This window comes from Lithobates pipiens, unplaced genomic scaffold (assembly GCF_037356315.1).
Source record: "Lithobates pipiens isolate NorthernLeopardFrog02 unplaced genomic scaffold, aLitPip1_a1.2 Scaffold_8, whole genome shotgun sequence".
Lineage (NCBI taxonomy): Eukaryota > Metazoa > Chordata > Amphibia > Anura > Ranidae > Lithobates > Lithobates pipiens.
The window spans coordinates 145317461-145340428 of record NW_027507903.1 but is presented as its reverse complement, the minus strand read 5'-3'; the positions used below and the strand labels follow the sequence as shown (position 1 = coordinate 145340428).

At 43.1% G+C, this 22968-nt stretch overlaps 1 protein-coding gene across 1 annotated transcript in view; it reads right to left on the bottom strand.

Annotated features, from left to right (window-relative positions):
• EXOC4 (exocyst complex component 4) overlaps positions 1-22968 on the bottom strand; it is a 716245-nt gene that overhangs the window by 678151 nt on the left and 15126 nt on the right. Inside the window, exons 2-3 of the mRNA XM_077471880.1 lie at positions 9581-9770; positions 6916-7110 (exon numbers count right to left, since the gene is read on the bottom strand). Of these exons, the coding sequence (XP_077328006.1) occupies positions 6916-7110; positions 9581-9770 (385 nt within the window). The remainder of the gene's footprint in view (positions 1-6915; positions 7111-9580; positions 9771-22968) is intronic.

Sequence of the window (22968 nt, the reverse complement as noted above, 5' to 3'; positions counted from 1 at the left end):
TTCTGTGGACGATTGAAAAATGTCCAAATGCACCAATTAAGAATATTAAACTAACGTTGTTTTATATTGGGCCTCATTCGCATGGGTGTTCTTAGACATACATCTGTGCAAAAGGGTGGTGTTTGCCCACATGGGATGCACAGGTGGTCCATGTACAGGCAGTCCTTTTTTGTCTATTGGGACGCAGCGGCTACACAAGCACACAGTCTCTGCTTCCAATCTGACATCAGTGTGGGTGCGTGTCCCCAAACTCACACTGTATGCCAGGGGTGCCCAACCAGTGGTCCGGGGGCCACATGCGGCCCGCCGAGCCCTCTGATGTGGCCCGCGACCTTGATAGCAGATTGGCAAGCCCAGATAATGGGTTGCAGACCTGCTATCCCAGAGCTGTTAATGAAGACGGCAAAGCAAGCAGCTGTGAAGCAGAGCTGTAAAATTTGATGCTTCCTGTATAGCGCCGTCTCTTGCCACAAGTGGAGTGATACCAAAATGCACTCTGCAGGGGACAGCAATAGCAGGCGATACCTGAATGGAAGACTGTGATTAAAGGTCAGTTTATTACTAAAAATTGCAGTATATATGGGCATAGCTGCGCAGTGGTTACTAGGCTACTTTCAAACTGATCCGCAGGAGCAGTGCACCTTCAGGTTACCTGCACTGAGGCATAGACTTATGTTATTACCTGTGGGTTTGGTGAGTTTTCAGAAAGTACATCACACCTGCAGGATATAATAGAAGTCTATGGCAAAGTGTAGCTAACCCGCAGGAAAGACACAGGTGCACTGCGCTGCATTTGCGTGAAAGGCCCCTTTCACACAATTGGTCAAACTGAATCGAAACCCTCCATTCAAATCTATGAAATGGCAGATGTAAACAGATTTGTGTCCTTTTACACCTGCCTACCTCCAATCTGATTTGCTAAAAAAAAAAAAAAAAAAAAAAATCAATCCCCTTCCGTTATGGCGGATCGGAGGACCCATGGGCTGTGTCTGTGTCCACTCTGCATGGACCTGTCATCCGACTGCTCTGCTCATTGTGGCCCGCGACCGGTTACCAAGTCGCTTAAGTGGCCCTCACTCTTCAAAAGGTTGGGCACCCTTGCTGTATGCATTAGGGGACATGCATTCACACCTACATGAATGTTAAATTGGGAGCAGCAGGTGTTTCTGTGCAGCCGCTGTGTCCCCATAAACATGAATGGGACTGCCTGCACACAGGTGCATGGAACACCTGTGTATCCCATGCCGGCAAATACAGCCCTTTGCATGGATGTATGCATAAAGTGTTACTAAACCCACAAAAGTAAAATCAGTCTGTATATGCAGTAACGCATGCTAGTTATACTCCTTGTGGAACTTAAGGGGTTAATCTGTTGTATTATGTAAAAAGGCTGTTTGATCCTGTCTTCTCTTTCCTACCCCTCTTCCACAGTCCCCAATCTATCTACTGATAGAACAGAGGCTAGGGGACAAGCTGCACATGCTCAGTTTGGCCTGTATTGCTAGAGAGTTTTTTTTTTTTCCCTTGGGAGTGTGCATGTGATCAGTACAGGACCAGACAGAGGGTCAGAGGTCCTGCATCCTTATAGGACAGTCAGAGTAGAATCTTTAACCAGACACTGATATAAGTCACAAGACTGCTATATACTACTGATGAGAAAAGGCATTTGGCAGTTTATATTTACTTAAATAATTGCATTTCCGTGTACTGTGTAAGACCAGATATTGTGAATGTAGGGTCCTGGGTTTAGTAACAGTTTAAGTACACCTGTGTGAATGAGGTCTAAGTTGTGACAAAGGAAATGAGCACAATTCTCAAAACAAAAACATTATGCACAATGCATGTACAGAAAAATACTACTTGATTCTGCCAGAAATTCAACATCTGAGCAGAAAATGTCTCTGTTGCAAAAAAAAAAAAAAAAAAGACAGAACACACCCCTTATGTTATGGAGAGGAGTAGAGAGGCATGTGTTATGTAGTCCAGATGGGAAAACTGGGCAGGACTGTCAGTGGAACAAAGGCATTCTGTTTTCAGCTAAAACAGGGAGTTAGATGCTCTTGGGATGTCTGGCTGATCAACGAGTATTTGTCTGTATATGCAGTGGTTATAAAGGTCTATGGGGAAATATGCATGTACTGCAAAGCTGTACCGGAGAGAAAAAAATAAATTCCCTCCCTGCCTAGACATACACTTTAAAGTAAACCTGTCACAAACCTGAACAATTCAAACTGAGCTGTTGATGTGAAAAAATGAATAAGCAGATATTGACCTCAAGGCCAAGCTTGACCTTTTTTTGGAAAAGTTGAAATTTGCATATCTGATGCTTTTATTTGTGGATCTACAGATTGTTTTGACATGTGCTTTTCATTGACGCCAACCTTTACTAATGCATTTTTCATCATATGTTCAATTTGAATTGACTAGCTAATGCATTTTTCATCATATGCTCAGTCTGAATTCCCCAGGATTCTGAAAGGTTTACTTGGAAGTAAGAAGACCAAAAAAAGAAGCATGCCAAGGATTTTTATGGCTATATATTGAGGGGTAAAAAAAAATGTAGTCTCATGGCAGGTGACTAAATCTTCCTGCCCAAACATTACCGCCTTAGAAAATAACTATAAAAAGGTGCTTACCAGGTGGTACCTGGTCCCCTCCAGGATTCATAAATTCTTCCCACAATACCTACCACATTGCTTTCGCATCTGTAATGAAGCAGGAACGCACCTCCACAATTGGCGGGACTGTCCCATAGCGCAAACCTGGTTAGAGATTTTCTTAATCCTATCAAAACATTTTACTATATCTCTATCACAGGACCCAACGATGGCTCTCCTGAATAGACCCATGTTCCTGATCCAAGGGCAGTTTAAGCTACTGCTCCAAATCACTACTGCTGCCAAGCAGACCATTGCAAAAGCCTGGAAATCCTCTATCTTATGTGTTCTCGCAGAAAAGCATAGAATTACCCAAGATGATCCATGCTAAGATAGCATTTCCTCTACTGGACACAGTTCCACAATTCTAGAAACTCTGGAATCCCCGGGTGACCCACTTCCTACAACCCCCCCCACCCCCCAGCTTTGACGAGACCCTATTGCCCCCATAACCTTTAATACACACTTTGTCTACCCTTACCTTGGAGTTGGCCACCACACCCATGCTCCCTCCCCCTCCCCCTCCCACTCCCCCTCTAATCTCTTGCGTTCCCCACTTTGGCTTTCCCTTCTCCCCTTAACCCCCCCTTCTCATTCTTTTTCTTTTCAAACTTACTTCCTCCCATCTCCCCCCATGACTTTCCTACCCCTTGTTAATATTCCTAACCCAACTTACCCTCATACATGCCCATATCTTCCTGCCGATTCTTCAGTCTTCCAGATTTCTTGAGCCCCTTGACATGCTCCTACTCAGATGCCAAGCTGCCCCCTCCTCTATCAATGTCTGGGTAGACCAAGGAAAATTTAAGCTTTTCAGCTTGTAAACCTCCTCTTCACCCCCATCTCCCCCCAAATCCTAAACCTTGCTGTTAATGTATCGTAAACCCAGAACTTTTCAAACTGCCCTTATGTAACTTAAGGTAAATTTCCTTTGCCCAGTTATCTATTGATAGGCCGTCTGGCCTTCATTTTTCCTTTCTAAATTCTGCTTAACATTATATTTTACTTGCTTAGTACCTATGGTACTTATTTTTATTCTATTATGCGTTTGCTTATACTGAAACCTATAGGTTCTTTGGAAAAATGTGTTTGCATATGAAAATGTGGATCGGTGGTGTTGCGCCTAGATGGGGTGTCTGGAGGTGCTAAACAATACCTCATACATTAGATTTAGCATCCGGAATTGCTTAGATTGTTTATACATGACTATTACTATTGTTCAGTCTTTCGTATCCTTTACATGCGATACTACCTACTTGCTGATAACATACAACAGTTACTGATCATCTCCTTTTGTCCTCTCTTTAAACAATAAAAATATTGAACAAGAAAAGAAATAAAAAATTTAGTCTGATAGGTGAGCAATGCACTAAAGTACTGATCACTTATAAATAACAAGAAATAAAATGGGACATCATGCAGTCGATTCACTAAAACTGAAGCGTGCTGCTGCAGCTCTGGATAGAAACCAATCAGCTGCTAGGTTTTTTGTCACAGCCTAGTTGAACAAGCTGAAGTTAGAAGCTGATTGGCTACCATGCACAGCTGCACTAGAATTTGCATTTTCCCGTTTTAGTAAATCAACCCCATGTTAAATAAGGTTTGAAGTGTACCAGTACTAAAACTATTATCAAGTATTGTGTGTCAGATAGGGTGATGAGCAATACTGGAGTTCCACAGGGACAATTCTCTTTCCCTTCCTCTTAACTGTCTTTACCAGAGGTCCTCAAACTTTTTAAACAGGGGGCCATTTCACTGTTCCTCAAACTGTTGATTGGGCTGGACTATAGTTTGAAAAAAATACACAGGAAAAAACAACAACAGTTAGTATTTCAAAGAATCCCCATCACAGACTTCTCTCCATCACAAAGCCACCCCCCACCCCCATCATAGATCCACCCATAACAGACTCCCCATCACAGATCCCCTCATCACAGAGCCCTCCAGTGGTAATACACTGCCCTGTCCATGAGATCGCAGCACTCCCCCTCCCCTTTGCTAGCTTAATCACACAAGACGCAAAGCATGACCAGTTTGGACAAAGGGTGGGAATTTTCAAGAGAAAGGCAGGTGATTGATTGCTGGGACCGCCACGCTGCCTACCAACCAATCACCCGCTTCTTAACTCCAAAAGTCCTGCCCTTTGTCCGTACTTGTCATGTTTCTCGCCTTGTGTGATTAAAGTAGCAGAGGGGAGGGGGGAGTGCTCCCATCTCATGGACGAGGCAATCCGTAGTGGTAAGCAATTTTTTGCTGGCAAAGGCTGGTGTTGGCGTTTCAGTCATCATGGCACTATGGTTGATATGGTGTCAGGATGATCAAAACACATTGTTTCTATTGTTACATTCTAATATATAATGATGTGGTTCAACTCACCATAATGCAGGATCAGTGGGAGCACTGGATGTGTCACTTGCCACATCTCCTGCCACCAGATGGAGCATGTCACTTGCCACCATCGCTTGTCACCAGATTAAGTTTTTTAACTTGCCACCGTCACCTGCCACAAGATGTGGATTGTCACTTGCCACGTCACCTGCCATTTGCAGACTGTCACTTGCCATATCACCTGCCACCATTAGCAGATTGTTACTTGCCACGTCACCTGCCACTAGATGTCTATTGTCACTTGCCAACTGATGTGAATTGTCACTTGCTATTCCAGCCAGTGCCACGAAATGTGCATGAAGTCGCACAGATGTCAGCCAAGTTGCACCTGAAGTTGCACTGACATGCAGCTTTAAAATTGCGCAATTTCAAGTGAAGTCACATGATTTCCAAGCCACATTCAGTGAACCAAGTCTCAACCTGGTTTATAATACAGTTGCTTTTATATTATGCTGGTATTAGGTTATGTGTAATGTGAAAAAGGAAAGTTAGATCCCGCAAAGACCTAATATATACACGTGGAAAATTCTTCTTCATCCTCTTCCAGTCATTTAATTCACTGTATACAACCTATGCTTGTATAAAGGTATACACATGAAAATTACTCCAGTAAAGCATAAACATTTTCTATTTTTGTTACCATTGTGAAAGCATTGCTGCATTACAGATTTTTACATAGCTGTGGGCAACATTCATAGACAACAATGCGCCTGTGTCCAGATCCATGAAAAAAAAAATGCTACGCAGCTACAAATGCAGATATGTTTTTGTTTTGTTTTTTCCTATGCAGGTGTATGAAACTGTAGCCTGATGAATTTTTACTTTTTTTTTGCATTAAAAAAATCTGGTTAGCCTGTCAGTTCCTCCTCTTTGCTTTTGCAATCTGCCCACACCAAGCACAGAAGCAGATCCACGCTGACATAGGTAGTTTGCCAATTAGAGCTATAAGACACTGTTCCAGAGGGTTTCATGACATTGCATACATTCACCTGGTTAACTAATAATATAATCTTATGTTTAGTATTTCTTACTGACCCGTAAGAGAATGTTTAATTGTTTTTGTTTACTCAACGGTATTTATTTGCCCATATGAATTTAGAGCGGCATTACAAGTTTACAGTATTTAACTATGAAAATAATTTTGGTAAGGAAATCATTTTGGTTAAATCCACCAATCTGTCAACTAAATTGTTACCAAAAAGTGTGATATTAGCATTTAGAAGCATATTCGTTAAAAATATTTAGGTAAGACTGAGTCCTAATTTAAAATATTAAGCTGTCCAAAGATGGTCTGAATTGAGGCCATTTCAGCAGGGACTGGCCGAGATTTGAACTATGTATTTGTAGTCTGCTTGGACCCATTTTGATCGATCAATAAACTTAGGTAAAACCGGCCTGTCAAATTTTTGATTTCCATCCCCACCAGGAGACCACAATAGCCCTGAAGGAGGAATTTCCCCACAACAGTGTCTGTGTTGATGGGGAAATCAAGCATTTTTTTTTTTCCCTGGAGCCTGTGCTTGCAGGAAAGAAAATAATATTGTCTACGGACGGCTTTACAGTGATAAAGTAAAAGAGAGATCCAATTTATGCTCAATTTTATCAATTATACAGATAACTTATCTATACAACACCTACTGAATAGAAATGCTACAAATACTTCACAAGAAAAATTAACAGCTTTCATTTTCAACACAGGAAACATGATCTCTGAAGAACTGTTCCCGTGATTAATGCTTTTTGCAAGTAGATGAGGGCTATACAATTCATAAAAAATAATTAAAATAATTGATTATTGAAAGTTAAAATAGATTTATCTATCTTAAACACACCTACAGTGTCCCAAAAATAAATCAATAAATACACTTACCAACATGTCAGTGGCACTCAGATAGTGTTTGCTGGCCATACACTGTTCCAGTTTTTGAGGCACTTGTTTAATGTTCTCAATTTCATCCAAAAGGTTCAGGACATGCTTGTGCTCAATACCCTCAATCCAAAGTTTTCTCAGTTCATCACGCTTGCAGTGAAGAAGCATCTTACATGACAGAAGGTTTTCTTTTACCTGAAAAAAATAAATTTGGGGAAAATAGTTAAACACGGCGGCTGACGTTGCTGGTTTCTCCTCCTGAAAAGGCAAGCAGCTTACCCGATTGTTGTCCTGATCATTTGGCTTTAATATTTTCTGTGTCACTGACACTAAAAATACAAATAGATAGTGACTTGTGACTGTCTGATGATACTAAATATGCATACTTCTTCTAGGTCAGACTCTGAGAAGTACTGAAGGTCTGTCTAGGCAGAACAGCCAGACAACTAGAATTTTAGGTTGCAGGCCGCCAATGGTAGTCCCAGTATTTCTCGGAAGACAGGTTCACTTTAAGGCCACTTCGTGTAAAGCTGCACACAATCAATCTTTTTATTTTTAATCTCAAAGTATGCTTTTTACCTTAGCCTAGCTTCACTGAGGTGTATGGCATGTAAACATTAATAATCAGTTACAGTTGAATTCTGCTAATTACCTAGGATGATAAAAAATAATATCTGTAACTTTGACCAGTATTGGTCTTAAAATGAAGGGAAGAAAGAAATGTACTCAAAGACATTCAATTGTTCAGTATTTTAAGAGCACTGAAGTAATTATTTTGCCATGCATTAGTATTGCAAGGCAAATGACAGAAGTCCTCAAACACATAGAATCCCTAATATATTATATACTTTTTGCTAATAGTTGACAACTAATAAGTTTTCATGAACCTTGCATGGCTCCATTTGCCTTCTAATTGGTTAAATGAGTTGGGATCAGGCTATAGCCATTGTCTTTACAGGACACCTTGTGGTCTTTTATTCTTTTGAGTAGACTTATTGCTTAGACATTTGAACCTCTGTTTATATAGAACAAACTTAGCATGTTGAAAAAAATAAAAGTTGGGAATACAGTATTTCACAAAAGTGAGTACACCCCTTACATTTTTGTAAATATTTAATCATATCTTTTCATGTGACAACACTGAAGAAATTACACTTTGCTACAATGTAAAGTAGTGAGCTTGTATAACAGTGTAAATTTTCCATTCCCTCAAAATAACTCAACACACAGTCATTAATGTCTAAACCGTTGGCAACGAAAGCGAGTACACCCCTAAGTGAAAATGTCCAAATTGGATCCAATTAGCCATTTTCCCTCCCTGATGTCATGTGACTTGTTAGCGTTATAAGGCCTCAGGTGTAAATGGGGAGCAGGTGTGGTAAAGTTGGTGTTACCACTCTCACACTGGTCACTGAAGGTTTAACACAGCACCTCATGGCAAAGAACTCTCTGAGGATCTGAAAAAAAAATGAATTGTTGCTCCACATAAAGAAGACCTAAGCTATCAAAAGATTGCCAAGACCCTGAAACTGAGCTGCAGCACGGTGACCAAGACCATACAGTGGTTTAACAGGACAAGCCCCACTCAGAAAACATCTCGCCATGGTAGACCAAAGAAGTTGAGTGCACGTGCTCAGTGTCATATCCAGAGGTTGTCTTTGGGAAATAGACGTATGAGTGCTGTCAGCATTGCCGCAGAGGTTGAAAAGGGGGGGGGGGGGCAGTTTTGAGGTCAGCCTGTCAGTGCTCACACCATACGCCGCACACTACATCAAATTGGTCTGCATGGCTGTCCTCCCAGAAGGAAGCCTGGAGGACATGGATTAGTGGTACCATGTTCTGTGGTCTGCTGAAACCAAGATAAACGTATTTGGTTCAGATGGTGTCAAGCGTGGGTTGTGGCAACCAGGTGAGGAGTACAAGGACAAGCATGTCTTGCCTACAGTCAAGCACGGTGGTGGGAGTGTCATGGTCTGGGACAGCAGGAGTGTGCTGTTGGCACTGAGGAGTTACAGTTCATTGAGGGAACCATGAATGCCAACATGTACTATGATATACTGAAGCAGAGCATCGTCTCCTCCCTTCGGAGACTGGGCCGCAGGGCAGTATTCCAACATGACAACAACTCTCCAAGACACCCACTGCCTTGCTTTAAGAAGCTCAGGGTAAAGGTAATGGACTGGCCAAGCATGTCTCCAGACCTAAACCCTATTGACCATCTGTGGGGCATCCTCAAACAATAAGTGGAGTGCAAGGTCTCTAACATCCACCAGCTCTGTGATGTCGTCATGGAGGAGTGGAAGAGGACTCCAGTGGCAGCCTGTGGTGCTCTGGTGAACTCCATGCCCAAGAGGGTTAAGGCAGTGCTGGGAAATAATGGTGGCCACTCAAAATATTGACACTTTAGGCCCAATTTGGACATTTTCACTTAGGGGTGTACTCACTTTTGTTGCCAGCGGTTTAGACATTAATGACTGTTATACAAGCTGTACACTCACTACTTTACATTGTAGCAAAGTTTAATTTCTTCAGTGTTGTCACATGAAAAGATATAATTAAATATTTACAAAAGTGTGAGGGGTGTATTCACTTTTGTGAGATACTGTATATGTATTGAGCATTCACAGAGATGAAGCCGTATTATGTGAACATTAGTGTGGTTCACCTGTTTGATCTTGTTACGGGAGTTGGTGATACGCTCAGTTATGCTCTGGTAAGTACGTATGGCTGTGGTAAGCTCTGTAAAGTGCTGCTCAATCTTCTCATCCAGGTCTTTGTCACATTTTTCATAGGCGTGCTCCAAGCGTCCTCGCTCTGTCTCTCTGTCTTCCACATCATCACTAGTTGAAAGGGTTCTAAAAAAAATTAAAAAAATTTAAATGTATTATTCTTTTACAGTAATCACACAACAATGACAGATTTAGAGCGAGAAACTGTTTTTCTTGGTAAAATTATGGGCTAGATGCATTTCTTTACTAGAAAAATGCACTGCTTTAATTACGTTAATTTTCAGAGAAATTATTGATGACTCCAACTGCCATTAACAGGGATAGAATTTTTTTTTTCTACACTTAGAGGATGAATTGGAATTTACCTCACTGTGGTTTTGCTTTGTGAATTCTTTTGCTGGGGGGGGGGGTTCACATTTTTATTAGGCCTCATGCATATGGAAATACAGTATATAGGCATCAAATATGCCTAAAGCATCTTTTTGCGGCTGGGGCGCACACAGTCACTTTAATGGAAGGCTGTACGTCCCTACCTGTGTCTCCTCAGCCACGAGAAGACATGTTTCTCTTGTTCCATGTTTGGGGAAATATGCTGTATACACATGTAGAAGTAAACACCAATACAATGAAACATCAGCATTTGCATCAGTACAGGGTTTACGGGCGTTCACTTATATGCTGGATATATTAGCTGTATAGAGTAAGGGAGGGTTATAACCCCTGTCAGATTTGTTTTGTCATGTGTCCCATTGGGGAGATTTCCCTTCACTTCCTGACCCATAGCAAAAACAGGAAGTGAGAGGAAATCTCTGCAAATTAACCTCTTGGCGCCGGCGCCTCTGAGCCCTTTAAGGGGTTTAACCACTTGCTTACTGGGCACTTAAACACCATTCTGCCCAGACCAATTTTCAGCTTTCGGTGCTCTCACACTTTGAATGACAATTACTCAGTCATGCAACACTGTACCCAAATGAATTTTTTGTCCTTTTTTTCCCACAAATAGAGCTTTCTTTTGGTGGTATTTTATCACCTCTGGGGTTTTTATTTTTTGCGCTATAAATGAAAAAAGACCGAAAATTTGGAAAAAAAACGCATATTTCTTTGTTTCTGTGACAGAATTATGCAAATTATTAATTTTTCTTCATAAATTTTGGTCACAATTTATACTGCTACATGTCTTTGGTAAAAATAACCCAAATTAGTGGATATTATTTGGTCTTTGTGAAAGTTAGAGAGTCTACAAGCTGTGGTGCGAATCGCACAAAATTGATCACATCTGATGTACTGGTGGCCTATCTCGCTTCTTGTGACCCGAACAAGTCAGGAAAGTACAAATACCCCCCAAATGACCCCTTTTTGGAAAGTAGACATTCCAAGGTATTTAGTAAGAGGCATAGTGAGCTTTTTGATGTTGTCATTTTTTTCCCACAATTCTTTGCAAAATTAAGATTTTTCATTTTTTTTTTTTTCTCCACAAAATTGTCATTGTAATAGGTTATTTCTCTCACGTGGCATGTGTATACCACAAATGACACCCCCCAAAAAATTCTGCTACTCCTCCTGAGTATTACAATACCACATGTGTGTGACTTTTTCACAGCCTGGCCACATAGAGAGGCCCAACATGCAGGTAGCGCCATCATGTGTTCTAGGAACATAAATTACACATCTAACTTGTTGACTATTTATTACACTTTTGAAGCACCAGGACAATGACATGTGACACTGATGACAGATGGCACTGATACGTGGCAATGATGGCACTTATACGTGGCACTGATGACAGGTGGCACTGACAGATGGCACTAATATGTGGCACTGATGACGGGTGGCACTTATACGTGGCACTGATGACACGTGGCACTAATACGTGGCACTGAAACGTGGCACTGATGACAGATGGCACTAATACGTGGCACTAATATGTGCCACCGATGACAGATGGCACTAATACATGGCACCGATGACGCGTGACACTGATGACAGATGGCACTGATAAGTGGCATTGATGACACGTGACACTGACAACAGATGGCACGTGACACTGACAGGTGGCACTGATGACAAATGGCACTGATACGTGGCACTAATATGTGCCACCGATGACAGATGGCACTAATACATGGCACCGATGACGCGTGACACTGATGACAGATGGCACTGATAAGTGGCATTGATGACACGTGACACTGACAACAGATGGCACGTGACACTGACAGGTGGCACTGATGACAAATGGCACTGATACGTGGCACTGATGACAAATGGCACTGATACGTGGCACTGATGACAGATGGCACTATGTGGCACTGACGACACGTGGCACTGACGATAGGTGGCACTGACGACAGGTGGCACTGACGACAGGTGGCACTGACGACAGGTGGCACTGGGGTGGATGGCACTGGGGTGGATGGCACTGGGGTGGATGGCACTGGGGGCAGGTGGCACTGGGGTGGATGGCACTGGGGCGGATGGCACTGGGGCGGATGGCATTGGGGCAGATGGCACTGGGGCAGATGGCATTGGGGCAGATGGCACTGGGGCGGATGGCATTGGGGCGGATGGCATTGGGGCGGATGGCACTGCTGGGGGCGGATGGCACTGCTGGGGGCGGATGGCACTTTATTTTATTTTTTTTACTTTTTTTTTTTTCCCCCACAGGCAGAACGGCTGCCGCTGCAGCCGTTCATCTCTCCCCTCTCCCCTCCTCGCACAGACAGTGCGAGGAAGGAGAGCGGCGCCGAGAGATGATCTCATATGTTTACATATGAGATCATCTCCCATTGGACACGCCGATCACGCTGTAAACGGCTGCTGTGATTGGCCGTTTACAGCGATCTGTGTTTGCCTGTCCCTGGGGGACACGGCGAACACAGAGCTTCCGCGATGCGCGCCCGCGGGGGCGCGCATTGCGGAAGTAAACATCGGGCCGTCCAGGGACGACCGCCCGGACGAATGCGCCTGCTCTACGGCCGTCATTCGGCCATAGGGCGGGCGCGAGGAGGTTAAGATGTCGGGAGGTGGGGAGAGGTTTAGGATCATGTGACCGCTATGATTGTCTGTCATTGCAGTCGCATGATCGATAAGTTTCCAATTGCAAGGAGTTATCGGGAGCTTTCCATAAGCCACTGGTAACTGTGCCAGAAGCGCGCAGGACAAAATGTCAATGTTTTTTCCCCTGAGCCACTTAATTACCACTAATGATGAGCTCAGGCATGCTTGGATTGTACCCGTCAGGAAGCATTCACTGCACCCCGCCAATCATAGGCAGCATGTGTATGTGCAACTATGGGCCGAGAAATGCCTCACTGCCGAAGATTGGTGTGGTGTGCAGCGACGGCTTTCTGGCGGGTACAATCCGAACACACCTAAACCCATCCCTAGTTATCAATTTTGCCTTATGGTAAGGTGCTCCATCATGTTGGAAAAATAAGATTTTTATAACAGCTTACCTGTAAAATCCTTTTCTTGGAGTACCTCATAGACACAGAGCCTTAAGTGGGTTAAAGCTACCTTCAGGTGTTGACACTGGCACACCCAGTACAGGAAGTTAACTCCCTTATATAACCCCTCCTCCCAGGAGTACCTCAGTTTTTGTAGCCAAGCAATATACTTAAACCCCATAAAAGAAGAGGGGCAGGACCTATGTGTCCTATGATGTACTCCAAGAAAAAGATTTTACAGGTAAGCTGTTATAAAAATCGTATTTTCTTTATCGTATATCATAGGACACAGAAACTTATGTATTTACTTAGTGGGACGTCCCATGGCAATGCTACTTGAGGGGAAGGAGACACAACCCTTAGGGCACCCCCAGACCTTGAGGACTTATACTGCTGCCTGCAGCACACTGCGCCCGAAAGGTGATATCCTCATTCCTTCTTACATCCACTTGGTAAAATTTTGTGAAGGTATGGACCAAAGACCAAGTTGCGGCCTTGCAGAACTGCGCAAAGGAGGCCTGGTGATGCACTGCCCAAGAAGCACTAAGCACTCTGGTAGAGTACGCCTTAACTTGAATAGGGCAAATCTTACCTCTTAAATTATCAGTTTGAATTAGAACTTGCCGAATCCACTTAGTAACAGTGGATTTTGACGCTACCCGTCCTTTTTTTAGGACCTTCTGGCAAAATAAAGAAGACAGAAGATCAGTCTTACGAATCTGAGCAGTTTTCTTTAAATAGATTTTCACTGCTCTCGCTACATCAAGACAATGTAGTGATTTTTCTTCCCTGGAATATGGTTTTGGGAAAAACTATGGCAGGACAACATCTTCAGTCAGATGAAAGCCTGAAACCACTTTTGGCAAAAAGCCTGGAGGAGAGCGTAACCCCACTCTGTCCTCATGAATAATCAAATATGGCTCTTTGAAAGAAAGAGCAGCCAATTCTGAAACCCTCCTTGCTGAGGATATAGCAACCAAAAATATCAGCTTCCTAGTCAGAAGGACTAAGGGAACATGCTTTAATGGTTCAAATGGCGGTTTTTGTAACACTGGCAAAACTAAATTCAAATCCCAAGGGGTTAAAGTTGAGCTTTCCAAACTCCATAATATACAATATTATATACAGCTCTGGAAACTGGTTTCCTTGCATTGATTAAAGCTAACAGACCTAAAAAGCACACGCTTCTTCAGAATGTTTGTAAAGTAGGATGCAATATTGGCCCCTGCGATAGCAGGCCTGGCCTTAGTGGGAGAGGCCAAGGACCCTCCACTGCCATCTTTATGATCTTTGCATATCATAACCTTCTGGGCCATGCTGGTGCTACCAGAATTACCAGCTTTCTTTCAAGCTTGATCCTGCAAAGAAGTCAAGGCAGAAACTGAATTGGGGGAAAAGCGTAGATCAGTGAAAACTGATCCCACAGAGTTATCAGTGCATCTGTTCTGTATGCGAGTGGATCCCTTGTTCTGGGCACAAAGTTGACTAACTTCATGTTGAATCTGGATGCTATAAGATCTATGTCCTGAGTCCCCCATCTTTGGAGTGAAGAGACCATTCCCCTGGGAATAACTGCTGGCGACCTGATAGTCTGCCTGCCAATTTTCTACCCCCGGAATGAAAACTGCCGATAGGGATGGGATATTCCTTTCTGCCCAAGTTAGGATATGGTTCCCCTCTCTCTGAGCTGTGAGTGGCTAGCCCGAAGGGTAAGGCCACCAACTGAAAGTGCGTGGTTACACTTTGAATCGCAGAAACCTTTGGTGAGCAGGAAACAGAGACATGCAGATATGTGTCCCTGATGTCGATGGATGCCAGAAGTTCTCCGCCTTGACTCCATTCGAAATAAGTACATTTTTAGGAACAGATTTCGATTATTAGATCCAAAATGGGCCTGTCATCGCCATTAATTTTTGGTACCTGTAAACATTTTAAGTAAAATCCCTAAATAAAGGGATAACAGTACCCCCTGGTACAGTGGGACTTTCAAAGCAAACACATTTATCATAAAAAGATATATTTATTCAAAAAAGATTTATAAAAACAACATATAAACAGACATAAAAACGTCCATACAGAGTCTCAATGTATGGATACATAAATGTACAATTTTCAATAGAATAGATTATATACTTCTATACATATACTCCAGAAGCCTGACATGTTTCAGGAAGAAATTCCCTTCTTCAGAGGCATATTTGTAGGAGAACAGATAACTAAATTCTTAAAAAGAAAGTCGAAAAAAATATCCTTTAAACAGGAACATTTATCAGTGCAACATTATCACTGCTACATCAGTAATCGTCCAAAATACATAACACTGTTTATATACAAATGAATTATACAATTGTTTTCCCTCAGAACTTTTTATGGGGATGTTCTAATTTGCTGTCAAAATTCCCAACCTAGTGATTTTTCAACTTTCTCTTTCAGATTTTAGTTATATTTTTTCTCCTACAAATATGCCTCTGAAGAAGGGAATATCTTCCTGAAACATGACATGCTTCTGGAGTATACAAGTCTATAATCTATTCTGTTGAAAGTTGTACATTTACGTATCCATACATTGAGACTCTGTATGGACATTTTTATGTCTGTTTATATGTTGTTTTTATAAATCTTTTTTTTTTAAATAAATCTTTTTATGATGAAAATAAAAAATTTGTTCACTTTAAAAGTCCCACAGTACTGGGGGGGGGGGGGGGGGGGCGGGTACTGTTATCCCTTTATTTAGGGATTTTACTTAAAATGAATACTGGGATGGTGGCAACAACTCTTGAGAACTTTGTTTCTCGTTTGTGGTTCACCCGTTTATAATGGTACCCGTAAACAGGTTTGAACCTTTCTGTGGAGATCTGTACGATTACCCCTTGAGTCAATAATCGGTCTAATGCTTGAAACAGGGATAGTCTTTTCCCTGGATCCTTGGGAACGTTTGATCTCAGAAAGTGAGATGGTGGAAACTCCCGAAACTCTAGTTTGTATCCTAGAGTCACTGTGGAGAGAGTCCATCTGTCCTGAGTTTCCCTCTGCCAGACCTCTGCGAAATGCTGAAGTCTTCCCCCCCACCTTGGTGAGGGTAGACACCTCTTCATGAAGAGGTCTTAGTATTCTGCTTTGTAGTCTTGCAGTTCCAGGTCTTTCTTTGAGCCTGGGCCTGACCCTGCGATTTTCCTCTGGAATCTGACGGTGAAAGCCATTGCCACTGCCTAGAGGCGGATGCGCTTGGCGCGGGAGAGAAAGTCCATTTAAATTAAGGATGTTTATACTTTCTTTTGACTGGCAAAAGAGTACTTTTTCCACTGGAAATTGTCTGGATGTATTTATCCAAATCAGCACCAAATAATCGCTCCCATGAAATGGGAAACTAGACAGTAGGTTTTTGCAGGATGTTTGACCAACCCTTTAGCCAAAGGGTCCTATGCATGTGTACTAGCACAAGTGCAAGGCGAGATGCCTGGTGAATAGAATCCTTTATAGCATCTATAGCAAAACATAATGCTTTTGGTAAATCGACCAACTCACTGGCCTGTTGTGCAGGGAGCTCGATAAGGGCCTCTGTGAACTGGTCTTTTAAGGACTGACAGATGCCTATAGCTGCAATTGCAGGCTGAGCAACAGTACCCGCTAAAGAAAAAGAGGATTTTAACAGCAATTCCAACTTTTTATCTGTTGGATCCTTTAACCACTTCAGCCTCGGACCAATAAATACCTTAAGGACCAGAGGTCTTTTTCCAATTTCGCACTGCGCTGCTTTAACTGGTAATTGCGCGGTCATGCAATATTGCACCCAAACGAAATTTGCGTCCTTTTCTTCCCACAAATAGAGCTTTCTTTTGATGGTATTTGATTGCCTCTGCGATTTTTATTTTTTGCGATATAAATGGAAAAAGAGCGAAAATTTTGAAAAAAAATGATATTTTCTTCTTTTTGTTATAAGAAAAATCGAATAAACTAAATTTTAGTCATACATTGAGGGCAAAATTTATTCAGCCACATGTCTTTAGTAAAAAAAATGTCAATAAGCGTATATTTTTTGGTTTGCGCAAAAGTTATAGCGTCTACAAACTAGAGTACATTTTCTGGAATTTACACAGCTTTTAATTTATGACTGCCTATCTCATTTCTTGAGGTGCTAAAATGGCAGGGCAGTACAAACCCCCCCCCCCAAATGACCCCAAGGAAACTGCTGATGGGTATGTTGAGCCCATTGAATATTTATTTTTTTTGTCCTAAGGGATTGAATAATGACAAAAAAAAAAAAAAAAAAAATGTACAAAAAGTTGTCACTAAATGATATATTGCTCACACATGCCATGGTTATATGTGGAATTGCACCCCAAAATATATTCCGCTACTTCTCCCGAGTACGGGGATACCACATGTGTGGGACTTTTTGGGAGTCTAGTCGCGCACGGCATCCCGAAAACCAATCACCACCTTCAGGATTTCTAAGGGTGCAAATTTTTGATTTCACCCCTCACTACCTATCACAGTTTCGAAGGCCATAAAAAGCCAAAATAGCACAAAACCCCCCAAAATGACCCCATTTTGGAAAGTAGACACCCCAAGCTATTTGCTGAGAGGCATGTTGAGTCCATGGAATATTTTATATTTTGCCACAAGTTGCGGGAATATTACAAACTTTTTTTTTTTTGCACAAAGTTGTCACTAAATGATATATTGCTCACACATGCTATGGGTATATGTGAAATGACACCCCAAAATACATTCTGCTGCTTCTCCTGAGTACAGGGATACCACATGTGTGGGACTTTTTGGGAGCCTAGCCGCGTACGGGACCCCGAAATCCAAGCACCGCCTTCAGGATTTCTAAGGGCATAATTTTTTTATTTTACTCCTCACTACCTATCACAGTTTTGACGGCCATAAAATGCCAAGATGGCACAAAACCCCCCCAAATGACCCCATTTTGGAAAGTAGACACCCCAAGCTATTTGCCGAGGGCCATCTTGACACTATTGAATATTTTTTTTTTTGTCCCAAGGGATTGAATAATGACAAAAAAAAAAAAAAAAAAAAAAATGTACAAAAAGTTGTCACTAAATGATATATTGCTCACACATGCCATGGTTATATGTGGAATTGCACCCCAAAATATATTCAGCTACTTCTCCCGAGTATGGGGATACCACATGTGTGGGACTTTTTGGGAGTCTAGTCACGTACGGCACCCCGAAAACCAATCACCACCTTCAGGATTTCTAAGGGTGCAAAGGCCATAAAATGCCAAAATAGCACAAAACCCCCCCAAATTACCCCATTTTGGAAAGTAGACACCCCAAGCTATTTACTGAGAGTCATGTTGTCTGAACAAAAAAAAAAGAGATTGATCGGTGGGTATGCCCACCATTAGATACCTCCCTTCATCCACCCACTTCTAATGATGGACATACATGCACCATTTATATATGCCGAAGCATGGGGGCATCCTCCCGCAAAAAAGTTATGCCGCGTACATATGTTCAAACTTTTCCATGGGCAAGCCCCCTGTCGGAATTTTGACCGTATGTACGCGGCATTAGGAGCAAAATCGCTCCTCCACCCCTTATGCCCCCATGCTTCGGCATATATGCTCTTTTTTAACTGTGGTGGTGAAATCACCGCCTACAGCACTGGAGTCACGGCTTTTATGTATCGTGGGAGCAAACGCTGTTGCTGTCAAGATAAATAAATCCGCGCTGCAGCTGAATGGCGTACCTGCTAAGCAAATTATGGTTAACGTTAAAACAAAGTAACATTACAGTATAACAGTAAAACCTTACCATACCATACCTGCAAAGCAAATTCCCAAAAAAACTGTAAAAAATAAAACATTTTTTAACACAACCTGTGCCTAAAATATATATATGCCGAAGCATGGGGGCATCCTCCCGCAAAAAAGTTATGCTGCGTACATACGTTCAAACTTTTCCACGGGCAAGCCCTCCGTCGGAATTTTGACCGTATGTACGCGGCATTAGGAGCAAAATCGCTCCTCCACCCCTTATGCCCCCATGCTTCGGCATATATGCTCTTTTTTAACTGTGGTGGTGAAATCACCCCCGACAGTGCTGGAGTCGCGGCTTTATGTATCGTGGGAGCAAACGCTGTTGCTGTCAAGATAAATAAATCCACGCTGCAGCTGAATGGCGTACCTGAAAACATAAAAAATGGTTAACAATAACACAGTAAACAGTAAAGTATAAAAAATTTGAGAGAAGAGAGAGAGAGAGAGAGAGAGAGAGAGAGAGAGAGAGAGAGAGAGAGAGAGAGAGAGAGAGAGAACAATAAAACGACAACTATTTTTGGTTTTTATATTTTATATTTTTTTTGGTTTTTATATTTTATACTTTTTTTGGTTTTTTTATTTTACTTTTTTTTTTTTTTTTTATACACTTTTTTTTGAACTGTAACGGTTCGGGTCTCTCAAAATGTAATGGCATCTTGGGAGACTCTGTGTTAGTGTGCCTAGGCTGTGAAATGCTGTACCCTACGCTAATACTTCACTAGTTCATGGTAGCGTTCAGAAAAGAAAGGTTAATGTTCCGCCTGAAGTTTTGTATAGCACAAAAGCATTCAGCAAAGCCAATTGAAATAAGTAAGCAGACACTTTTTTGTACCAGCGTCTGGTCTTACGGGAAGTTAGATACGGCGCCAACATCTGGTCATTGAGGTCCACCCATATTTTTGTTATATTCGTGGACACAGAGGGGTTTCTCCACAATACCAGTCGCCGTAGGAATTTGGACCGTCGTGTCTGCATGAAGGGAGGTAAGAACGAAAACATTCTTATTATGCCTCCACTTCATAGCGAGCAAATTATTACACCGATAGCAGGCTCTCTCCCCCAGCCTAAGACGGGAATCTACAAGCCGCTGGGGAAAGCCCCGGCGATTAGGTCGCACGGTGCCACATGCTCCAATCTGATTATCAAATAAATGACTAAACAGTGGCACGCTGGTGTAATAGTTGTCCACGTACAAGTGGTACCCCTTTCCGAATAAGGGTGACACCAATTTCCACACTATCTTGCCAGCGCTTCCTATGTAATCAGGGCAGTTCTCCGGCTCTACGTAACTATCTTTACCCTCATAAACCATAAAGCTCCATGCATAGCCTGTGGCCCTGTCACAGCACTTATAGAGCTTGACCCCGTACCTGGTACGCTTGTTGGGAATGTACTGTTTGAATGACAAGCGACCAGTAAACTTAACCAGGGACTCATCAACGCAGACAACTTTTTGGGGAGTAAACAAGTCTGCAAAACGTTGGTTGAAGTGGTTTATGAGGGGCCGAATTTTGTAGAGCCGATCGTATTCAGGGTCTCCACGTGGACGACAAAGTTCATTGTCACTGAAGTGCAAGAACCGCAAGATCTGCTCGTATCGTTTCCTGGACATGGAGTTAGAGAACACGGGCATGTGGTCAGCCGGATGCGTGGACCAATAAGCCCGCATCCGCATAAATTTATGTGTGCCCATGTTGAGGGAAAGGCCCAAAAACGTCTTAAATTCGGAAACCGTAACTGGTTTCCAATCTCTGGCAAGAGACGGCAACTGGGGATTAGCGGCGATGCGTTGACCAGCATATAAATTGGTTTGGTCCACAATAGATCTATAGAGATCTTCCGTGAGATACAGAGAATAAAAATCGAGTGGCGTAAAATCATCTGTATCCACCTGAATACCGGGTTGGGCAGTGAATGGGGGAAGTACAGGTTCTGCAGAAGTGGTGGGCACCCAATTGGGATAGGCGAATTCTGCAGGAAGGGCACTATGGGTACGACGGGCCTGTCTTTGTCTTCTTCTTCTTGGTGGCAGCGGGACACTACTTGTGCTTGCCACCTCGCCAGCTTGAACTGCACTTATGGGACTCGCCACGTCACCACGTGATACTGCAGTGCTGGATGTACGTCCAGGGTGTACTAGGCCGCTGGTGCTTGCCAGTTCACCAAAAGGATGAGCGGCGCTAGTACTGGCTCTATACTCCATACGAGGGACTTGCGGTTCCTGCACCTCAACAACATCAGAAAATCGGGGTCGGGTACGCCTGACAATAGCAGGGACCTCTTCTTCGTCGTCAGAGCTATCTGACATGGAGGCGCTGTCCTCTACAGGTTCGTATTCTGAGCCTGAATCTGACAGATCAGTGTCTTCCTCTTCACTATCTGTCATGCTCAGAAACGTGTAGGCCTCTTCACTAGTGTACCTTCGCTTTGCCATTTTGGGCTCTAAATTTAGGGGTACAGTAGTGAGACTCACAGGTAAAAAAGCACCTAGCCTGTCAGCGACTGTATAAAAACGCTACCAAAAAAACTGCTAGCGATCGCAGGGATCAGGCCTGACTCTGCGAACGCTGCAGTTATGTGTGTTGTGTTTTGTAAGTGACAGTGATCGATCGATACTGCACTTGGGTGGGCTGGGCTGGGCTGGGCAGAGGGGCAAAACGCAGGTGCTAGCAGGTATCTGGATTGATCCTGCTAACAATGCGTTTTTTTAGAACCCTAAATTGCTGGGCACGCTAGTATAGATCTGATCAGATCAGATATTGATCTGTTCGGATACTATACCACTAAGGGAGGTGTATGCTTTGCGCGTGGGTGTTAGCGGTGCTGGCACTAACCTAGCACTGCCTGGGGCGACGCAGACCCTTTCTGACCCTAAAACCAAATTTATATCACCCGCCGGGTGATCAGGGGGTTAACTAAGGGCAATCAGGGGTTAAAACCTTTATTGGGTATTTATATGGGGGTACCTAAATAACTAAATAACTAACTGGCTAACCAGCGTCACCAGTGACACTTATGCAGCGATCGCTGGTGAAAGGGTTAACTCTAGGGGCAATCAAAGGGTTAAAACCTTTATTAGGTTATATATCGGGGTACCTAACGGTATAAAAACCTGGCGTTGAACCTAAAAAAAAACTAGCTTCCTAGCGGGACCAGTGACACTATTGCAGCGATCAGAAAAACGATCGCTTAGTGACACTGGTAAAAGAGGGTGAAAGGGTTAACTGGGAGGGCAATCAAGGGGTTAAACCTTTATTAGGGGGGGGTAGGGGGCTACCCTGGACCTAAAGGGGCCTAACACTAGCTGCCCTGACACTTTTTACAGTCACAACTGACACTAAATGTAGTGATCAATAAATAAATGAACACTGCATTAGTGACACTGTGACTGGGGGGGGCGGGGGGCCGATCGGGGGGGTGACCGGGGGGTGACTGGGGTGAAATGTGTGCCTGTGTGTACCTATGTGTCAGTGGACTGTTGGTGCACTTACTTGAAGGTCTTCACTCCTCGCTGTCCGGTTCAAAAAGACCGCCACGAGGAGTGTGACATCACTTCCTCCTCCTGTGTTTACATTTTCACAGGGGAGGAAGTTCGTCACTGGCCAGGAGCGATCGAGAGGCGATGGGCGGAAACCAGCGGCCATCCCCTCATCCCCGATCGCTCCGGCACCGAAAGGGACCGCCGTATCTAGCGGGAGGGGGTCCGTTCGGACCCCCCACCCGCTAGAAGGCATTCACGTACATTTACGTGATTGTGCCTGCCTGTGCCATTGTGTTGACGTACATTGGCAATACGGCGGTCCCGAAGTGGTTAAATTGTCCAGTGGACAATGCACAAATGCTAAACTTTTATTCACACTGGAAATCACAGCATCTACTTCTGGAACTTTCAATTTTTTGGTGAATTTTTCCTCCATAGGAATGTTTCAAGGAACCCAAAGAAAGAAAAAAAACAGACTTTCAGCTGACTCTGTTAGGGGTAGCATTAAAGTGGAGCAAATCATGTCCATAAGGATTTGTACCCCAGATTGTGAAGCTGAAACTTCAACTGTTGTTTCCTCCACAGAGGAGTAATCGGTTTGTTTTT